This window comes from Rhamphochromis sp. 'chilingali' (assembly GCF_963969265.1).
Source record: "Rhamphochromis sp. 'chilingali' genome assembly, chromosome: 6".
Lineage (NCBI taxonomy): Eukaryota > Metazoa > Chordata > Actinopteri > Cichliformes > Cichlidae > Rhamphochromis > Rhamphochromis sp. 'chilingali'.
This window is the reverse complement of record NC_137933.1, coordinates 39,637,849-39,655,014: the sequence shown is the minus strand read 5'-3', so window position 1 is coordinate 39,655,014 and position 17,166 is coordinate 39,637,849. Positions and strand designations below refer to the sequence as shown.

Here is a 17,166-nt window from a genome sequence, read left to right as displayed (position 1 = left end):
CTTCAAAGTAAAAGCCTCTATGCTGTTAGATTAGTGGAGAGCTTTTACTGTGAAACTGCTACAGCTTTGTGTTGAATTTGGATTTAAGGTGTGTAGAAAAACCTTTCAGGTAAAAACAAAAAACAGCAATTTCCAGTAAACTTATCGTGCAGCTCTGATTAACCGTCTCGGTGGTTTTGTGTAGAGGTATCTGGTTTCCCGTCTGGGGTTCTTCCTTAATCTTGATGTAGGGATTTCTGAAAACTAATCCTGGGATGTTTCAAAGGGATATATGGGGATCTGGAAAAGGTTTGTGTCCAGTAGGAAGAAAAACTCCCTTTTAACCAGGCTCAGGGAGGGGCGGGGCCATCTGCTGCAACTGGTTGGGGTGAGAGAAAGAAGACATATTACAAGTGTAATATGTTTTGTTTCTTTTCTATAAGCGGCTCTTACTTAAAGACTGATTGTAACAGTTTTTTCATGTGATCCTGTTTTGACTTCAAGTAACCCAAAGGAGCAGTTTTGCTGTCAGTCTGTATCTCTGTGCGCAAGAAAAACAGAACCAGAGATGATATGCAAAGACAATGTTTGCGCAACAAAGCGAGATACACAGCAGCATGCCAGTAAATGCTTTATAAAGATGACAACACCTTTGTTGTAAGATACACAGTAACTCCTGACATGCTGAATGTAAACTGAACTTTAGTTTGTTTGTGGTGAAACTCCACAGGGAGCTCCAACTACACGGAGAGGTCCCGTGAGGGACGGCAGGGACAAACTGGCTCTTTATCCAGTAGGAGGAGACAGTTCAGAGCAGGCACCAGGTCGACGTTGGTGGAGGTTAAAACTAACTCTGGCTTTGTTTTGGTTGTTTTTCTCAGCATTAAAGTATGATGCAGCGAAGGAGGAGCGTTACCAGCAGGAGGCCAAGCAGAGGGAACTGCAACGCATCGAGGATGCGCTGCAGATGGCCGCACGCAGGGGTGAGTCAGTCTGACCTCAGTGACACCTGTGGATACCTGTGGATTTTTCTGTTTCCTGCTTCATTTGCCATCTTTGCTCTGCTAAATTTTCCTGTGGTTTTAACTTTCGCTTCCTCCAGTTCACATTTTTCCCACCACACAAACAGGCACAGTTTTAGTTCCTCCACTTGGTGTTTCTGCGAAGAAACCAGAGTCTCAGTTTAGTCCTAGATATTTTTTCAGGGTATTTTTAAAAAAACATTTTGCAGCACTGAACTCAGATTTTTTTTTTGCAGGTTTGCAAACTAAACAGCTTAAGCTACCAAATAATTCTCATCCCGTATGTGCAGATTCTACCCAGATGTGTGTGTTAAGTGTCAGAGCTTCACTGTGAGGTTTCAGGTCAGAAGTGTCCAAACCAGACCGCCGCAGTGTGTGAATCATGTCCTGCACAGGTGAATGGATGAATGTATTAACATCCTGTTTGTCCCGTTCATGCTGCGTTGGCTGTCAGCATCTCAAACCGGAGATCTGCTGTTCAGTCTGGAGAGCGTGGTTTACAAGGAGCCAGTCAAGGGTAAAGCGCACAGTGCGGCACACACAATGAAACATAAAAGTTAACGCACACAGACACACAGGTCGGCGTCACACACGTGTGTAGGTGCATGCTGGCATCAGAAGGTAAGGCTGCATTTCACAGCTCTTCAGTCCAATAAAAGTCCAGTTAAAAAAAAAAAAAGCTTCAGATGTTCAGGGATTTGAATTTGAATCATTCTTTGTTTGTTTTTTTTGGCCATATTGCTCCATTAATTAGCCGTTTGCCTTTAGTTAATAAACACACATTATCTCAGAGCTCACTCTGATTATGTCAAGAAATGTAAGAGGTGCTAGTTTGTATCTCTGCCCCCCATCTGTGCTCTCGGGCTCGCACATGTTCAGCAGTTTGGTTTTAGTGTTGAATGTGTGAGTCTTCTGCTGCTGCTTCCTGCAGTCTGTGTGCTTTCGGGCTTTTCTCACACTAACTGCCGTCTCTTCCTTTAACGCTGCCAAAGTCCCAAAAGGACGTAAAAAACACAAAAAGCACAAAAAAGCCTTGAAGAAGCTGAAACGACATGACCACAAAGAAGGTGAGTTTCACATTTTCACTGAGTTTGTGCTTTAAAACAGGCGCGTGGTCCTTTTGTTTGGATCAACCATTCAGAACGATGTTACTCAGCTGGGAGATTCTGTTGTTCTGGAAAGATGGTCTCATAAGTTGTAACAGAGAGTGATTATCCTTTGACTTATACCATTAATGAAGCAGACTTTTATCATTCAAGGACCCGGGAGCATTTTTATAAAGTGGTTCATGTAGCGTATTGGGCTTACGAGAGACACCAGTGTTCATGTCAGGTTAATAATATACATATAAGATCTTAAATAATACAGTGCCAATACAGAATTACCTTCCCGTTTAAATAAGGTTTCTGAAGCCACTTCTCTTACACACTGGGAGTCTCTCTTCTGACAGGAGTTAGGCAGACTGCCGTGCAGCATCCCTTTTTAGGCTGTTAGGTTGTTAAGTGATGAGCTGGACATGAATAGAGCGCACTGTGGAGGACCTAATTCCTAATTTGTGAATACTTGACTCTTCCTGTGACTTCTTTGCTCCTTCTTTCTCTCTGATCTTTGAGCTTTTGCTAGCTGCTCTGTTAAACTGCACTGCTGTCTCCTCTACCTTACCTCACAGGTGTGTCTGAGTCACTACAGTCCTGTTTTTAAGCTGAATGAACTCAGTACTGCAAACAGTTCTTCATAGTAGTTCAGTGAAATTATTTATTTTTGTTTAGACATTTTTCCTGTAAGGCCCCAATCACACATGCCTAGAGACCCACCCGGAAACCACTGGTTGCTAGGAGAAAATGTGTAATGCTAGCCACATAGTGAGTGAAAAACCTCATCTTTGTAGTGGCTCCATGAGGTCACCAACAGCTCGCTAGGCCTGTGTGACAGGGTCTCTTTGCAGTCTAGTCCATTTGGATATTTCGATGGTTATGCAGTGTGTTTTCACATTTAAATTCTGGTAAAGGTGTTCAGTGTTATTTAATATGCCAGGTGGTACCACCAGCCTCCACCCACCTGGTCACTATGATCAACACAAAGCCTGTTGGTCCTCAAAATATTACACTAAACGAACTGAAACAATAGTTTTGACTGATACCACTTATAAATATTCTAGAAAGATTGCAGTTTTGCTGTTTATTATTTTGGCCATTTCTATATGGTAGTGAAAATCTGATCTGTGAAGAGGTCAGTGTGAAATCACAAGACAGGTAGCATCAGTTCAAGCTGATTTGATATTTCAGGATCTCTGTTACATATTGGTTTCTTGGACCTGCCTTTTAAAGCTCAGAATCTTTTTATGAATGAACAGAAACAAACCATCTGTATCCAGCGTGAAGTAAAAATGGTATGAATCCAAGTAAGTAAGACTTGCTTTATACTGTTTATTGTTTCAGACAAACCCAAGGAAGAAAAGAAGGACACGTTTGCGGAGAAAATGGCCACTCAGGTGATTAAAAACCTGCAGGTGAACATCAGCAGCATCCACTTGCGCTACGAAGATGATGTAAGTACTGATCCAGGTTCAAATCCGGATACTCGTTAAGGTGAGTCAGCTCATGTCTGCTCTGTTTTGTTTTAGCTGTCGGATCCACAGCGCCCCCTGTCTATGGGAGTGACGCTGTCAGAGCTCAGCCTTAAGGTAACATATACGCATACACACTTCCAGCTACCTGTGCAGTTGCTGTTGGTACATCGCTGTGTTTTCTTTGGGTTTTTTTAGACCACTGATGCGACCTGGAAAGAGTGCATCCTGAACGAGGCAGCAAAGATCATCTATAAGGTGACAGATGCTCTGCTTGCCCTCTAATTCTGTGTTCCTTGTTATCTGGTGTTTGTAAGCTTAAAGCTTAAATTGCACGTCACCTGTGTGAAGGATGCAGAATAGCTCATCGGTCATGTGATGTGGATCGATCCATGATTTTGATTGCTGCTGTTTACATGTTTACCGCAGCTCGGGAGTCTGAAGTCTCTCTGCGCCTACTGGAACGTCAACAGTCCGATCTTTTACAAAGGATCGTGGGAGGACATCGTGGTGAGTTGGGAACAGAGTCACCTGATTTGAGCTGATTCTTAATTAACAATAAAAATATAACAAGAATAAAAAGTAAAAATAAAACTAATGATAAGTGAAAAGGCATGTAAATGTTAACTACAGCTATAAAGCTGTTGCTTAGTCCTAAACCTTTAATTTAATTTGAGCAAATAATGAGGTAATCGTCATCATTTCATGGAGTCATCCAGTGATCCCTATGTTGGTTACAGCCATAAAGGGAGACACTGTAAGTTGCATTAATTTCAACAGTTTGCAAGATGAGAGCCACAAATGTACGTACCTGTCAGCCGAGTGACCCTAATTCTGTTGTCAGAGGAAACATTCACGCTCATCGTCTGTCTCCTCCTCTCGTGCAGGGCCAGCTAAAATCTGGGATTTGCACTAAGGACCAGGAGCTTCCTCACTATCAGTACAGTGAGTTCAACACTTCTTTTAAAAGGAGGAACAGCATTCACATAGTTCAGCCTCCCTGTTCTGTTGCATTTCTGTATTTACCGTCTTACACTCAGTGAAATCCACACAAATTTCACCCATAAATATTTTTCTCCCTGAAGTTTTCAAACCAATCTTCGCTTCGGCTAAAATATGCATCAACCCGAGCGCTGAGCTGGAGCTGAAGAGTCCGAAGGCAGATCTTCAGCTGGAGGTCCAGAGCATTGCCATCGAGATGACCAAACCACAGGTAATATGAGACCAAGATGGGAGGCAAAGACAGGTGAGACTGTTCTCTAAACATTCCCCTCGGATTCCTGTACAGTACCTCACCATGGTGGAGCTGCTGGAGTCCATCGACTGCATGGTGAAGAACGCCCCCTACAGGAAGTTCAGGCCGGACGTCCCAGTGAAAGGAAACGTCAAACTCTGGTCTGTTTTGTAAAGTTTACAATTCGGAGATGATCAGGGAACAAAATCGACTCAGAAACTCACAAATATTTGCTTCCTCTGCCTCTCTCAGGTGGAAGTACGGCGTCAACAGCGTGACAGAGGTCCACATCCACCCTCTTTCACACACGTGGTCCTGGTCTAACATTAAACGTCATCGGGAGAACCTGAAGGCTTACAAGAACGCCTACAAGACCAAACTGCTGAGCCAGGGCAAAGTGAGCCAGGAAACTGAGCAACAAGTCCAGGTAAAGGTGTCTCTGTACAGCAGCGCCAAGCTTAAACAGAGCGCACACCCAACAGAAACCACAGTCGCTCACATGTAGCTGTGGTGGTGAGTCAGAGCTAACAGTATCAAGTGGGAATTTTATCTCCACCAATTACACAAAGCACTCTGTAATCTTCCACCACTCTGCTGAAGATGACGAAGATGAAGTAACTTAAGATCACTTTAAAATGAACGAAAATTCCAGTCATGTGTTTGATTTCTGCTTTTTTGCCTTAGTTACTGAATGTAACTAATGAATCCTAATTATGAGGATTTTGGCTGCCAATAAGAGCTCATAAAGAAGCTGAACTTTGCTGCTGCTGTTTCCCTGCTGTTTGCTCCTCCAGGATCTCGAGAAAGTTCTGGATGTTTTCAACATCACTCTGGGCCGACAACAGGCGCACATGGAGGTAAACACAGTGACTGAAATTAGACCAGAGGAGAGTTCAGGCTAGCTATACGCCATATGCTCGTCTTCCCCCCCCCTGCAGGTGATCAGATCAGGACAGAAGGTGGCAGCAAAGAAGGCGGCGGCAGGACAAAAGCAGGGAGGAGGTTTCTTCAGCAGCTTATTTGGGAGGAAGGCTAAAAAGGAGGAGCAGGCGCCAGAGGAGAGCAAAGAGCCGGAGAGTAAGTGATATTCAGATTCCCCTTAAAAACCTCGCTCTGTCCAAACTGGCGGCTGAAAGCGTGTCTGCCGTTGTTCAGGTTCAGGACTCGACCAAATCATGACCGCAGAGGAGAAGGAAAAGCTGTACACAGCCATCGGGTACAGTGGCAGCTCTCACAATCTGGCTTTACCCAGAAAGGTAAACACACCTGCTATCTGCATGCTCGTGGGCTTTGTAGGTGATAAGTTCAAGTTTCCCATTGTTGCCTTTAGCACCCTCATCAGAGCAAACTATATCCAAGTAAACACTCAGTTTTAATTATCCGGTTGTAAAAATCTGACACTCGGATTAACCGTGTGAGGTGTCTATGCAAAGAAGCATTTCATGCTTCTACAATCATGCTGCAGCGTCCTCACTCAGCGGCTGACTAATTATAGACATTTTGTTTTTCATCATTTACACGCCCACAAATGTCAAATGAAGCGCAGATTTGAAAATACCCGACTCTACTTGAAGCAGGACCCAGACTTTTTGGTGACACTGAGCTGGCGTGAACTTGTCTGTTTCAGTATGTAGCTGTGATCGTCAATTTCCAGCTACTGAGGACTTCGGTCACGGTCAGAGAGGAACCCAATGTACCAGAGATCCTCAAGGTCCAGATGATCAACCTCAAGACGAAAATCTCTCAGAGGCCCGGAGCTCAGGCCATCAGGTCAGGGGTTTTTATTTTACACACATGAAATAAATCAACCTGCTGAAATATTCTAGTGCTACTTTTGGTGGAAGGTCCACATATCCATGTCAGTCTGACTGGTATTTGTATTGACCCTGCTCTGCTGCAGGGTGGAGACGACCTTGCAGCACTGGTATGTTACTGGTTTGCAGCAGCAGGGGGCGACGCCCTCACTCATCGCCTCAATGGGCGACTCGTCCTCGTCTCTGCTCAGCGTTTTGTTCGAGTTGAACCCCGAGGAAAGCACTGGTGACCAGCTGCTCAGAGTCGAGTCTCAGCCTGTGGAGATCATCTATGATGCGGTAATCGTTCTGATCACGTTTGCCTTAAACCACCTTTCACAGTAAATGAAAGCTGCTTGTCTTTCGTATGTTGCGTTCATTTAGTTTCTGTTAGTCTTACTGGTGTCTGTGTCTTCTTCTTCTTCTTTAACCCATTTAAGTGTCTCTGGGAAGTCAAAGATGGTTGTTTCTTATGATTCCTGTCTCTCTCTGTGTTTTCATCCTTCAGCTGACAGTCAACAGTATCGTCGACTTCTTTAAGACAGAGAAAGGTGTGGATCTGGAGGTCCTGACCACGGCCACACTCTCCAAACTGGAGGAGATCAAAGAGAAAACTGCCACAGGTCAGTAACTATTTTCTGTTCAAACCAGCAGTTACGGTGGAGCAGGGGTCCATTGTCCTCACGGCTGAACAGGTTATGTAGTCCTATGATGATCAGGACTGTTGGGTCCATACCAGGACTTTAACCTCCTAGGACCTGGCGTCCACATATGTGGACATCACATTTTGGGTTATTTAGACCAAAATACTCAATTTTGCTCTACAAGGGCCTGATATCCACTTACGAGGATGTTATGCTGCTACTGTTCTATCGAAATTCTAAACGAATATCCTCATATGTGGCTCTTATTTTTCTTAGAAACATAAATCAGGAAAAAAACCCAACCTAGTAATTCTTTGTTTTTACATTCATCGGGTCCCAATCAGCCCAAATATCAAAGAGAAATTAAAAATGCATGCCGTGGAAGAGTTCGGGTCTTAGGACTTTAAGGGATTCATGTCTCTGCAGGTTTGTCTCACATGATTGAGACTAGAAAGGTCCTGGACCTGAGGATCGAGTTGAAACCGTCCTATCTGCTGTTGCCAAAGTCAGGCTTCTACAGCAGCACGGCGGACCTCATTATCGTGGACTTTGGCTGCTTTCAGGTCAGTCCTTTTAGTTTTACCCCTGCTTTTAAGATGAAAATACCTTTTTTATAATATTTTCATGATGATAACCAGTTTCTTTAATATTCTCTAACTATAAAAATAATAAATACACATACTGACCTTAAGAAAGTCAGCTGTGTCTCGTAAAAATTTCCGTTACAGTACAGTTTAAGTTCTGGATATTTTACAGTTGTTTTCCTAAATTCCTGGTGTGCCTGGGTTTTGCCTTTTTATAGAACTGGCCTCATAAATGTTTTGTGGTTTGACCTTACAGCTCGTAGTGCAACAGATAAGACAACAGCGTGAGTGTTTACAGGCCTGCACTACAGCCTGTCACTTAACACCAGTGTGTATTTGTTGGTCTGTAGTTAAACAGTGTTGAGCAAAGCGGCATCCGGTCGTCCACTTCCTCCTTCTCGTCTCTGGAGGAAATCATGGATCGAGCCTATGACAGATACAGCGTGACGCTGAGCCGAGTTCAAGTGCTTTACAGCAAGTCAGGTACATCAGCGCACAACAACAGAGCTACACATACACAAAAGTGCAAGTATTGAATACATATAAGGCATATAAGCACCAGCTCATTCACCATATTTATGTTAACGAGCAGTAGAACAGGTGTACCTAACAAAGTGGCCAGTAGGTGAACTGTGTTTCCTCAGATTACATCTGTTATCATTTTTAGTTAATTTGTCGTAACCTGATTCCAGGTGAGGCTTGGAAGGTAGCACGGCAGCAGGGTTCTTCATTCCAACACATCCTCCAGCCGATGGATCTCACTCTCAGTTTGGCCAAGTGCATGGTGGAAAAGGATGCCAGGATGCCCAGGTATGATTCCCACCGGTGAACAGGCGTTCAAATTCTCTGCTGACTCGTCTGCACTCACCTGTGCACCTTATCCAAATCGTTTCTGGCGTTTCAGGTTTAAGGTATCGGGCGAGCTGCCTTTGCTACACGTTAAGATCTCAGACCAGAAGATCCACAGTGTCCTCGAGCTGGTCGACGGCATCCCTCTACCCAACGTGGACTCCTCGCCATCCACCCCAACACTGAAGGTACGTTTGGTACAGACCGTTCGTCTTGCAGCTAAGCACTAATATAGAAAGGATATATTGGGATTGGAGGAGTGAGTGATGATGGAAACTTCAGAGCAAAAACATTTGGGGGGTGGTAGAGACAGGTGAAAGTTTGGGGAGTGATGGGGAGGTCAAGGGTGAGGACTGAGGGATGTTAGAGGGATTGCAGAGAGAACTTTGGGGAGTGAGAGTTACCTGCACTTCGATGTTTAGCTGACCGTGTTTGGGCGATTCTTGTTGTAGGTCTTGCCGTTGGTGGAGGTGAGACCGCGAGCACTTGACCTTCCCCCCACCCTCCTCGACACCATGGAAACGGGTAAGTGCTTGGTGCATTTCGACTGACTATTGTTTTTTAACAAATTAAAAGCTTTAAAGCTACGCTGTACGACGCTGTGGGCTGTGACTGATGCTGTCGTGCGTAATTTGTGTTCAGATTCGGATGAAGACACCAGTGAGAAATCAACAGATGAGGATCATCAGCGCTCGACTGTGGAGGATCTCACTGATGTTCACTTCAAGTTTGAAGTCAAAGAGGTGTGTGAATGTTTGGCTCTCGTGTCAGGTCATCATGCGACCCATGAGGAGGGGGTGGGGTGCGGTGTCCTAGTGTTAAATGAGAACGTGTGACCGAGCAGCGTGCGATGTGTTCAGGTGCTGGTGGAGCTGACCCGGCAGGTGGAACAGGAAAAGACTTTCCTGTCCTTCAGTATCTGTCACCTGGGAGCCGAAGGGAAGAAACGAAGCTTCGACCTGAGCGTCACCTCGTATCTGCAACGAGTCATGCTCGACTACTGCGACCTGCCAGGTAGCACAGATGCTATTAACATCATAATTTAAACGAATTCTTTTGTGTGGTGTACCTGTTCATAGTCTCCATTTGTAGTCGTGATATTTTTGTTCTTTTTTTTAAATGTGTTTTTGTTGTTTCAGGTGGTACAAAACAGCCTCTCCACCTGATCAGCTCCTCGGAGCAGGGCACCAACCTGCTGAAGGTGGAGTTCATCAAGGTAAGATTAAACACACCACCAGCAGACTCACCTGTTTGGTCTACATGTAGTACTGGATCTCACTGCTGGTGATCCTGCTCCTCAGATATTTCACTCATTTTAGGACATGGACACACTTACACTGCCATAGGGGCTCATTTCATTGTTGGGTTTTTTCTCTGTATGTATTATTGTAGGATCTACTGTATGATATAAAGCACCTTGAGGCGACTGTTGTGATTTGGCGCTATATAAATAAAATTGAATTGAATTGAACCCCCTATGAGCAAGCACTTTGGCGACAGTGGGAAGGAAAAACTCCCTTTTAACAGGAAGAAACCTCCGGCAGAACCAGACTCGGGGAGGGGCGGGGCCATCTGCTGTGATTGGTTGGAGAGAGAGAAGGGAGACAGGATAAAGACATGCTGTGGAAGAGAGACAGAGATTAATAACAAGTATGACTGAATGCAGAGAGGTCTGTTTACACATAATAGACACAGATTTGGGACAGGTCACAATCATGTAGTAAGTGGGGTCGTGGTGTGACTGAAGATTGTGTTGATGTGGCCAAAAATGGCTCAGAACACCACAGTTCAGATCGTTTTGCCTGGCGCTATCAGTCCGGTAACATAGTCAGAATCGGCCTTTTATCCAGCAAACAGAAACATGAACCCGCTGAACGTGTTTTTGTGTCTCTGTGCTGCCGCAGGCCGACCCCGCCGGTCCCAACTTCCAGACACTGTTTGAAAACACTGAGCAGACGCTGAAGGTGAGTGGGCGAGCGGTTCTTTTATTCCACTGTTAAAATCAGCATTTAGTCATTCAGTTTATGACTTTTTTTTTTTTTTGTTCTTAATACAAACAACACAAACATGTGACTCGACATTTGTTGGTCATTCAGGGATTATTTCCTGTCCAAGAAGCGCTTTAAAAAGTGTGGGTCTGGATGTTTTATCTCTGAAACAAATAGTGGCTCGCAGTCAGTCGGTTCATGATGCCATGCTTCCTCTCAGGTGTCTCTCTACTGCTGTTTCAGGTGGAGTTTTCCTCTCTGGACTTCCTCCTTCACACTAAAGCGCTACTCTCAACCATCAATTACCTGAACAACGCCATGCCATCACAGTTCAGCGGAGACAAAGACAAAGATGTCAAAAAGCAGGTGGAGAAGACTGGAAAGAGCCGGACAGGTGAGGCTTAACCATCTGGTTACAGGTGTGTCTTGAATGATCTTCATGTGACAGGATATGATTCTCGTTCTCTGCAGTATCTAAAGGAGCTAAGGATGCAGGAATATTCAATTTCAAGTTGGTCGCCATGTTGGGTTGTTTCCATGTGGAGGTGTGTGATGACCGCCGTAGCATCGCTGACATCAGAGTCCAAGGTGCGAACACTTGAGCTGAAGTGAGAGATAAAAGCACGGGCACGCTGACGGCACACGATCAAGCATAAATTGTGGTCATGTGACCTCTCTGCAGGAATCGACGCGTCTGTGTTGGTGCAGCCGAAGGAGACGGAGGTGTTCGCACGGCTGCGAGACATCGTGGTCACAGACGTCAACCCCAATACCATCCACAGAAAGGTCCGCAGCAGGAAAACTTGCTGGAATACTTTGTTTCCACAGTGTATTTGTACATGTGATATTTTTGTATACTATTTATGTAGCGCTGTAAAACTGTGCACCTTGCTTTCCCACAGGTCTGCTCTGAGTAGGAGATGCTCTGTATCTCATTGTACATGTGTATAGTGACAATAAAAGGCATTCTATTGTATTCTATTCTAAAGGCGGTAGAAAGACAGACTTCTCAGATCATTAAGTAGGATGTTTAACATTGATTTCAAGTGGATTACTCATTTCCAGCTCTATATTTTCATTCTTGAAATCCACTAAGGTTGTTTTTTATTACTCGCACTTTAAAATCCTGTATCCTTTTATAAGCCTATAACAAGCTGCTTAACTGCCCTTCCTTTAAGGCCAGCTTTCTGCCTCTCATAAGCAGGAAGGCTTTAACAGCATCAGCATGTGGATCCGGCTGCTGTTCTGTCAGCCACAGCTGGTTCCCTGAGACAACCATAACAGAGAGATCCATTCTCACTGATGTCGTACAGACCCAGGAGTGAATATTAGCTGTCTAAAGCAGAGGTTTTCAAGCAGTCTGAAGCCTGAGCATCTGTCATGCTAACAGTACACGTGCCACAATATATGATCAGATCTGCTTTCTGCCTTGAGTCCAGACAAAGAAGCTACTTTAGAAGTTTGTGTGCACTTAAGTGTCTTTGTTTTTCTGTAAAAAGTCAGCTGGGATCTTTTAGTACTAGGATAAGTTCTGTACTCTGTCTCGAGTCATGGAAAGTGCCGCTGTGGTCTTTTCTTCACCCTGCAGGCAGTGTCCATCGTGGGTGAGGAAGTGTTCAGCTTCAAACTCTCTCTGTTTCCCGGGGCAACCGAGGGCGACGGCTACGGCGACATGTCGAAGGTGGACGGGAAGATCACCCTGCGCCTGGGCTGCATCCATATCGTCTACCTGCACAAGTTCCTCATGTCTCTGCTGGTAAGGAGCGTCATATTTCTCTACACATTAAATGCACATTCACACTCAGCCCTGACCTCCACACAGGCGACCCCTAAAAGGCCAGATGACTGTTGTCTCTGTGTGGAGGCCGTTGGGCTTCTGGTTACGGTTGCCCTCCTGATTGTGATGGTGCTTATAGGTTAATGTATAAATACACAAACACATGTGATGGACACACACACACACACACACACACACACACACACACACACTTCTAGTCTTGAACACATTTCATTTTTAAACACACATTTCGGTGTTTAAATGTGATGTGGGCTCTTTCTTTCATTTGGCTTCTCAGATTCCTATATCGAAGTATTAATTTCCTTCATTTGTTGTGAGTGTGTTGCTTTTGTTTCTGTGCTCTTCAACTTAACACAGTCACTAACTACAGAACTAGTCTTTGCCTTGTCTGTGTGTGGCCAATGTCCTCTATGATCCAGCAGTCCACGCTCACACATCTGCAGTTTCAGGTGACGTCTGCAGCACATAGCAGGATACCGTGAACAGTCTGACATGCTTCCTAATCAACCTATGTTATATTATCTGTGACACACTGTGGCCCAAATCTAATCGGCTCCGCCCTTCTACACTCAGCCCCTCTGTGATCAGCGTGGCCGGTATCCTGCAGGTTTTAGATGTGTCCTTGATCCATCACAGCTGATTCAAATGGCTAAATGACCTCCTCAACATGTCTTGAAGTTCTCCAGAGGCCTGGTAACGAACTAATCCTGTGATTCAGGTGTGTTGACCCAGGGTGAGATCTAAAACCTGCAGGACACCGGCCCTCGAGGCCTGGAGTTGCCCTCTAGGATATCAATTAAGTACTTATACTTAAAGTGCTTAAAGTACTTTTTTGCCTCTTTTAAACTCGATTACTTTTCCTTTGTTGAATTCTACCAGGAACTGAGACATTCATGAGAGTTTATGCCACTATCAGACGGCTGTATCAGGATTATGTGCTTCACTTGCTAGAAAAAACACCTTCTGTTTCCTATTCAAGCTCTTTGCAGAATTTCCAAAATTCTCTGCTTTGCCTTTTCATTCTGAAGAACAGGAGATAATTAGCAATGAGTTTTTTCATATACATGCAAGTGATTTTATTTATTGTGAGATTATTCCGTTAAACGTCCCTCTGTAAGTGTTTGAAGTCTCCTCCGTACCAGAACACAACCGCTGCTGCTCCTTAATGGTGGTTTATAAACCCATTCCAACCTTTTGATAAGTTAATTTCAAATTTCATTCCGTGTGGTTGACCTCTGTGAAATGAGTGAGTGTGAGTAGGGATGGACAGAAATTGGCTCCATGTCACTGTGAAATGAAACTGTATTGTACTCTATATGTTCAGTTGCTTTTGGCTGCAGCTGTCACTGTAATGTCTGCAGGACAGTCGTCGGGAATCAGCTTTAGTTTAAACTCTGAACTTCTCTGATGTGTTTGTAGCTGTAGAGTCAAATCAGAGATGTCTTGTTCCCTGTTGCATGACCTTTCTCTGCAGTTCTTTGTCTCTCATCTTTCTTGTCTTGTTGATGTGTTTTGTTCTTGCAGGCTTCTTTTAGCTTTCAGTATACATCTGGTGACGAGGTACAGCATCCAGCATGCACCTCTGAACTGCACAAAACCTTCTGCTTTAGCTTCACTCGACAACACCGCTGCACCACCAGCTTAAATATCATCAGGTTTAACGTCCCAGAGGGACCCTGTCTCTGTGAGCGGATTAACCCCCGTCTCTACCTTCTACTCGTTGGTCGTAGACTCGGGTTAATCTGAATGGCGCGATATGACGAGGTTTAACTTTGAGGGAGAAGGGAAGTGACAAAAAGACAACTTTAAATATACTCTCTGCTCATGCTTTCTTTGATCAGCTTCTCATCACATCTGTATTTATTTCTCATTTCATAACTTTAGAAAATATGAATACGTCTGACCTCCCATGACACATTGTCCTCAACTCATCAACAGAATGATGATTAACGGACTATAATGCATCATCTATTTGGAACCAGTTTATTTTTATAAATTAAAATATCAAAAGAAGTAAATAAGGAAAACTATTCATATGTTTAAGAAGCAGGAAACGCATTTCAGTCTTTTTACAAAGCCTGAGCTCAACCCAATGTTGCAAAATAGCTGTTGGCTTGTAGGGCTTGCTTCACTTTCATTTTTCTAAAACGCTACTTTTAATTTTTATTATTTCATTACCCTTTTGTTTATCCAGGTAAAATCTCTTTTCCAAGAGCAACCAGGCCAAGAGGGCAGACGTACGGTGTAGTTCTCATATTGTGCGTTTATATTCGTTGTCAGTGCAATTTAATGGATGTCTTTAGGGTGTGTCAACAATCTGATTTCTGCAGTATAAAAGTAAACCCCACCTGCGTGACATAGAAATCCAGGCAGTTACAAATTTGTAGGATAGCCGACAGTCCAGCAGAATCATCCTCAATGAGCGTGTTTCCACCAAACTGTTACTGAAACAAAGCACATGAGACAGGAAGTCACTCAAAACCCTGAGCGCCACCCGTCTGAGACCAGGAGATTGTTAAAACAACTGGTTTGAATGTTCGGCAGAGTGAGCACGGACACAGGGAGAGATGACAGAAGAAGGAATGCTTTTCATGCACAGCATCTGACAGTAATCAGAGCTCACGTCCTCCATATGTGCTATGCAAATCACTCAGCTGCCCTCATTATCCCCCCCACACCCTCACTGCCACCCCCCCGTCAGTCACATGACCTTTGCCTGTGTGACGTCTCCTTAAAGCGGGTTTGACTTTCATTCTTGTTTCATACGTCAGTCGTGATATGAACCTTTTAACTTCTACACTCAGCTCGATATTTACGATATTAAAAATGTTCAAAAAACGTAACTAATGTAGTTTCCACGTCTCGGTTCCAACTCCTGATTTCAAGTGCCAGCTGGTGTGTAAGCGCAGCGACTTTAAAGCCTGCCATCAGCATGAGGTTCATATCCCTGTGAAGGTTTGTGAAACAGAAATGAACCTGTGCACACAGTGAACTCCTCACATTGGCCCTCTGACTTGCTCCTTCATGGCGTCTCTCTAAGTCTACTCAAGTCTGTCATCTCACACCTGATTGCTTTTGTTCTTCAGATGTTCGTCGACAACTTCCAGACCGCTAAAGAAGCTCTGAGCGCCGCGACGGCTCAGGCAGCGGAGAAGGCCGCGTCGAGTGTTCGAGACTTCGCCCAGAAGAGTTTCCGTTTGTCCATGGACATCAAGCTGAAGGCCCCACTCATCATCATCCCCCAGTCCTCCACCTCCTGTAATGCTGTGGTGGTGGATCTGGGTCTGATCACGGTGGGAAACAGCTTCTCTCTGCAGCCGGTGGAGGGTTTCCCTCTGCCAGCTGTGGTGGAGAAGATGGATGTCCAGCTGACGCAGCTGAAACTGTCCAGGTAACAACATAAGAAATGTGAATACACTGACTGTGAGCAGGGATGGAAACAGTTCTGCTTTTGCTTAATTGTGTTTGTTGGTTTAAATCCAGCTAAACTCAGGTTGTTTAGACCTCACTGGGACTTAGAAATGGTACCAATGCACTGATTGCATCCAGTTCTCTTCATCGCTTGGCGTCTTCGTACACACCAGTTGATGGGAAATGTTTCTCCTCTTAGCTGCACTGAAACATGACGAAGGTCCAGCAGATAAAAACAGATTCCACTGTGCTTTCAGAACCACACTGAAGCGAGACTCTCTGCCCGACATCGAGATCCTTCAGCCAATCAACTTAGAGCTGCTTGTCACCCGAAACCTGGCAGCTTCCTGGTTCTCTAAGATTCCCGGAGTCCAGGTCCAGGGAGTGCTCCGGTCCCTAAATGTAGGTCTCTCTTGTTTTCCTGAACCAGGATTCAGACTCTGCAGAGTGAGACTTAAACCTTTATTGTGTATCCATCAGATGAGTCTGGGTGAGGAAGATCTTGGTGTACTGATGAAGATTCTAGTAGAGAACATTGGAGAGGGGAACAAAGAGCACAGCATGGATGTGAAGAGACAGGTGGCCCAAGGTGATTCACTCTCACAGCACATGATGGGAAATGAAATAAGTTGGAGAAAAGTCATTTTCAGCTTGTAAATTCAGACACAGCTGAAGTGATTATCTTTGGACTTAACCAGATCCTTACTCCAGTACTGTGAAGAACCCAGGAGCAAGTTTTAACCATGTTATGTTCTATGACTTGCAAATTAAACAAATATCTAGTACTGCCTTCTTTCATCTGTACAATAAAATGGTGTCTGGTTCATTCAGCAAAAGGGCAGAGCTGCAGGGACCCAAATCTGGTGGGCAGGTGGTGGTGGGTGGAGACCAGTATTTACTTTTTCTGGGCATTGAAACTGCACACACGATGGCATGAGCATCCTCCCTCAGAGCATTTCAGTAAAAGTTCATTTATCACTAGTGTTAAAGTCGGGTCGCTTTCACAGCAAAGTTGATGTTTGAGTGGCCATGACGCACGGTTCTTATGTAAGAACTTGATCGCTACTTCAGTTAGTGAGACATGAAAAAGAAGATCTGAACACACGTGTGTGTTTTAATCACCGCTTTGCTTCCACAGAGAAAGCAGAGCTTGCAGAGCAGCTGGTAGATGTGGTGTCATTACCACCAGCATCTAATGGTGCTGTGGCCGCAACCAATGGAATTCAGAATGAAAACACCATCAGCGTTCTCCTCAACTTTGAAGTGGAAGAGGTACGAAATCTGCCAGAGCTCAGAGT

General features: G+C 44.5%; 1 protein-coding gene across 5 annotated transcripts in view; it reads left to right on the top strand.

The window, feature by feature from the left end:
• Positions 1–17,166, top strand: part of vps13c (vacuolar protein sorting 13 homolog C) — a 52,875-nt gene that overhangs the window by 3,141 nt on the left and 32,568 nt on the right. For 3 of the 5 annotated variants that reach the window (XM_080885676.1, XM_080885677.1, XM_080885680.1), the window contains 34 exons: positions 861–962; positions 1,456–1,518; positions 1,994–2,068; positions 3,440–3,549; positions 3,625–3,684; positions 3,766–3,825; positions 3,997–4,077; positions 4,455–4,512; positions 4,653–4,780; positions 4,856–4,962; positions 5,054–5,228; positions 5,596–5,658; positions 5,740–5,878; positions 5,957–6,057; positions 6,429–6,571; positions 6,702–6,894; positions 7,103–7,217; positions 7,665–7,801; positions 8,173–8,305; positions 8,515–8,632; positions 8,727–8,859; positions 9,124–9,196; positions 9,314–9,414; positions 9,532–9,685; positions 9,811–9,887; positions 10,576–10,635; positions 10,903–11,053; positions 11,131–11,247; positions 11,342–11,445; positions 12,248–12,415; positions 15,544–15,848; positions 16,126–16,270; positions 16,349–16,457; positions 17,007–17,140. In XM_080885676.1, the coding sequence (XP_080741802.1) occupies positions 861–962; positions 1,456–1,518; positions 1,994–2,068; positions 3,440–3,549; positions 3,625–3,684; positions 3,766–3,825; positions 3,997–4,077; positions 4,455–4,512; positions 4,653–4,780; positions 4,856–4,962; positions 5,054–5,228; positions 5,596–5,658; positions 5,740–5,878; positions 5,957–6,057; positions 6,429–6,571; positions 6,702–6,894; positions 7,103–7,217; positions 7,665–7,801; positions 8,173–8,305; positions 8,515–8,632; positions 8,727–8,859; positions 9,124–9,196; positions 9,314–9,414; positions 9,532–9,685; positions 9,811–9,887; positions 10,576–10,635; positions 10,903–11,053; positions 11,131–11,247; positions 11,342–11,445; positions 12,248–12,415; positions 15,544–15,848; positions 16,126–16,270; positions 16,349–16,457; positions 17,007–17,140 (3,992 nt within the window). The remainder of the gene's footprint in view (positions 1–860; positions 963–1,455; positions 1,519–1,993; positions 2,069–3,439; positions 3,550–3,624; positions 3,685–3,765; positions 3,826–3,996; positions 4,078–4,454; positions 4,513–4,652; positions 4,781–4,855; positions 4,963–5,053; positions 5,229–5,595; positions 5,659–5,739; positions 5,879–5,956; positions 6,058–6,428; positions 6,572–6,701; positions 6,895–7,102; positions 7,218–7,664; positions 7,802–8,172; positions 8,306–8,514; positions 8,633–8,726; positions 8,860–9,123; positions 9,197–9,313; positions 9,415–9,531; positions 9,686–9,810; positions 9,888–10,575; positions 10,636–10,902; positions 11,054–11,130; positions 11,248–11,341; positions 11,446–12,247; positions 12,416–15,543; positions 15,849–16,125; positions 16,271–16,348; positions 16,458–17,006; positions 17,141–17,166) is intronic. The other 2 variants (XM_080885679.1, XM_080885678.1) reach the window with 1 other exon arrangement.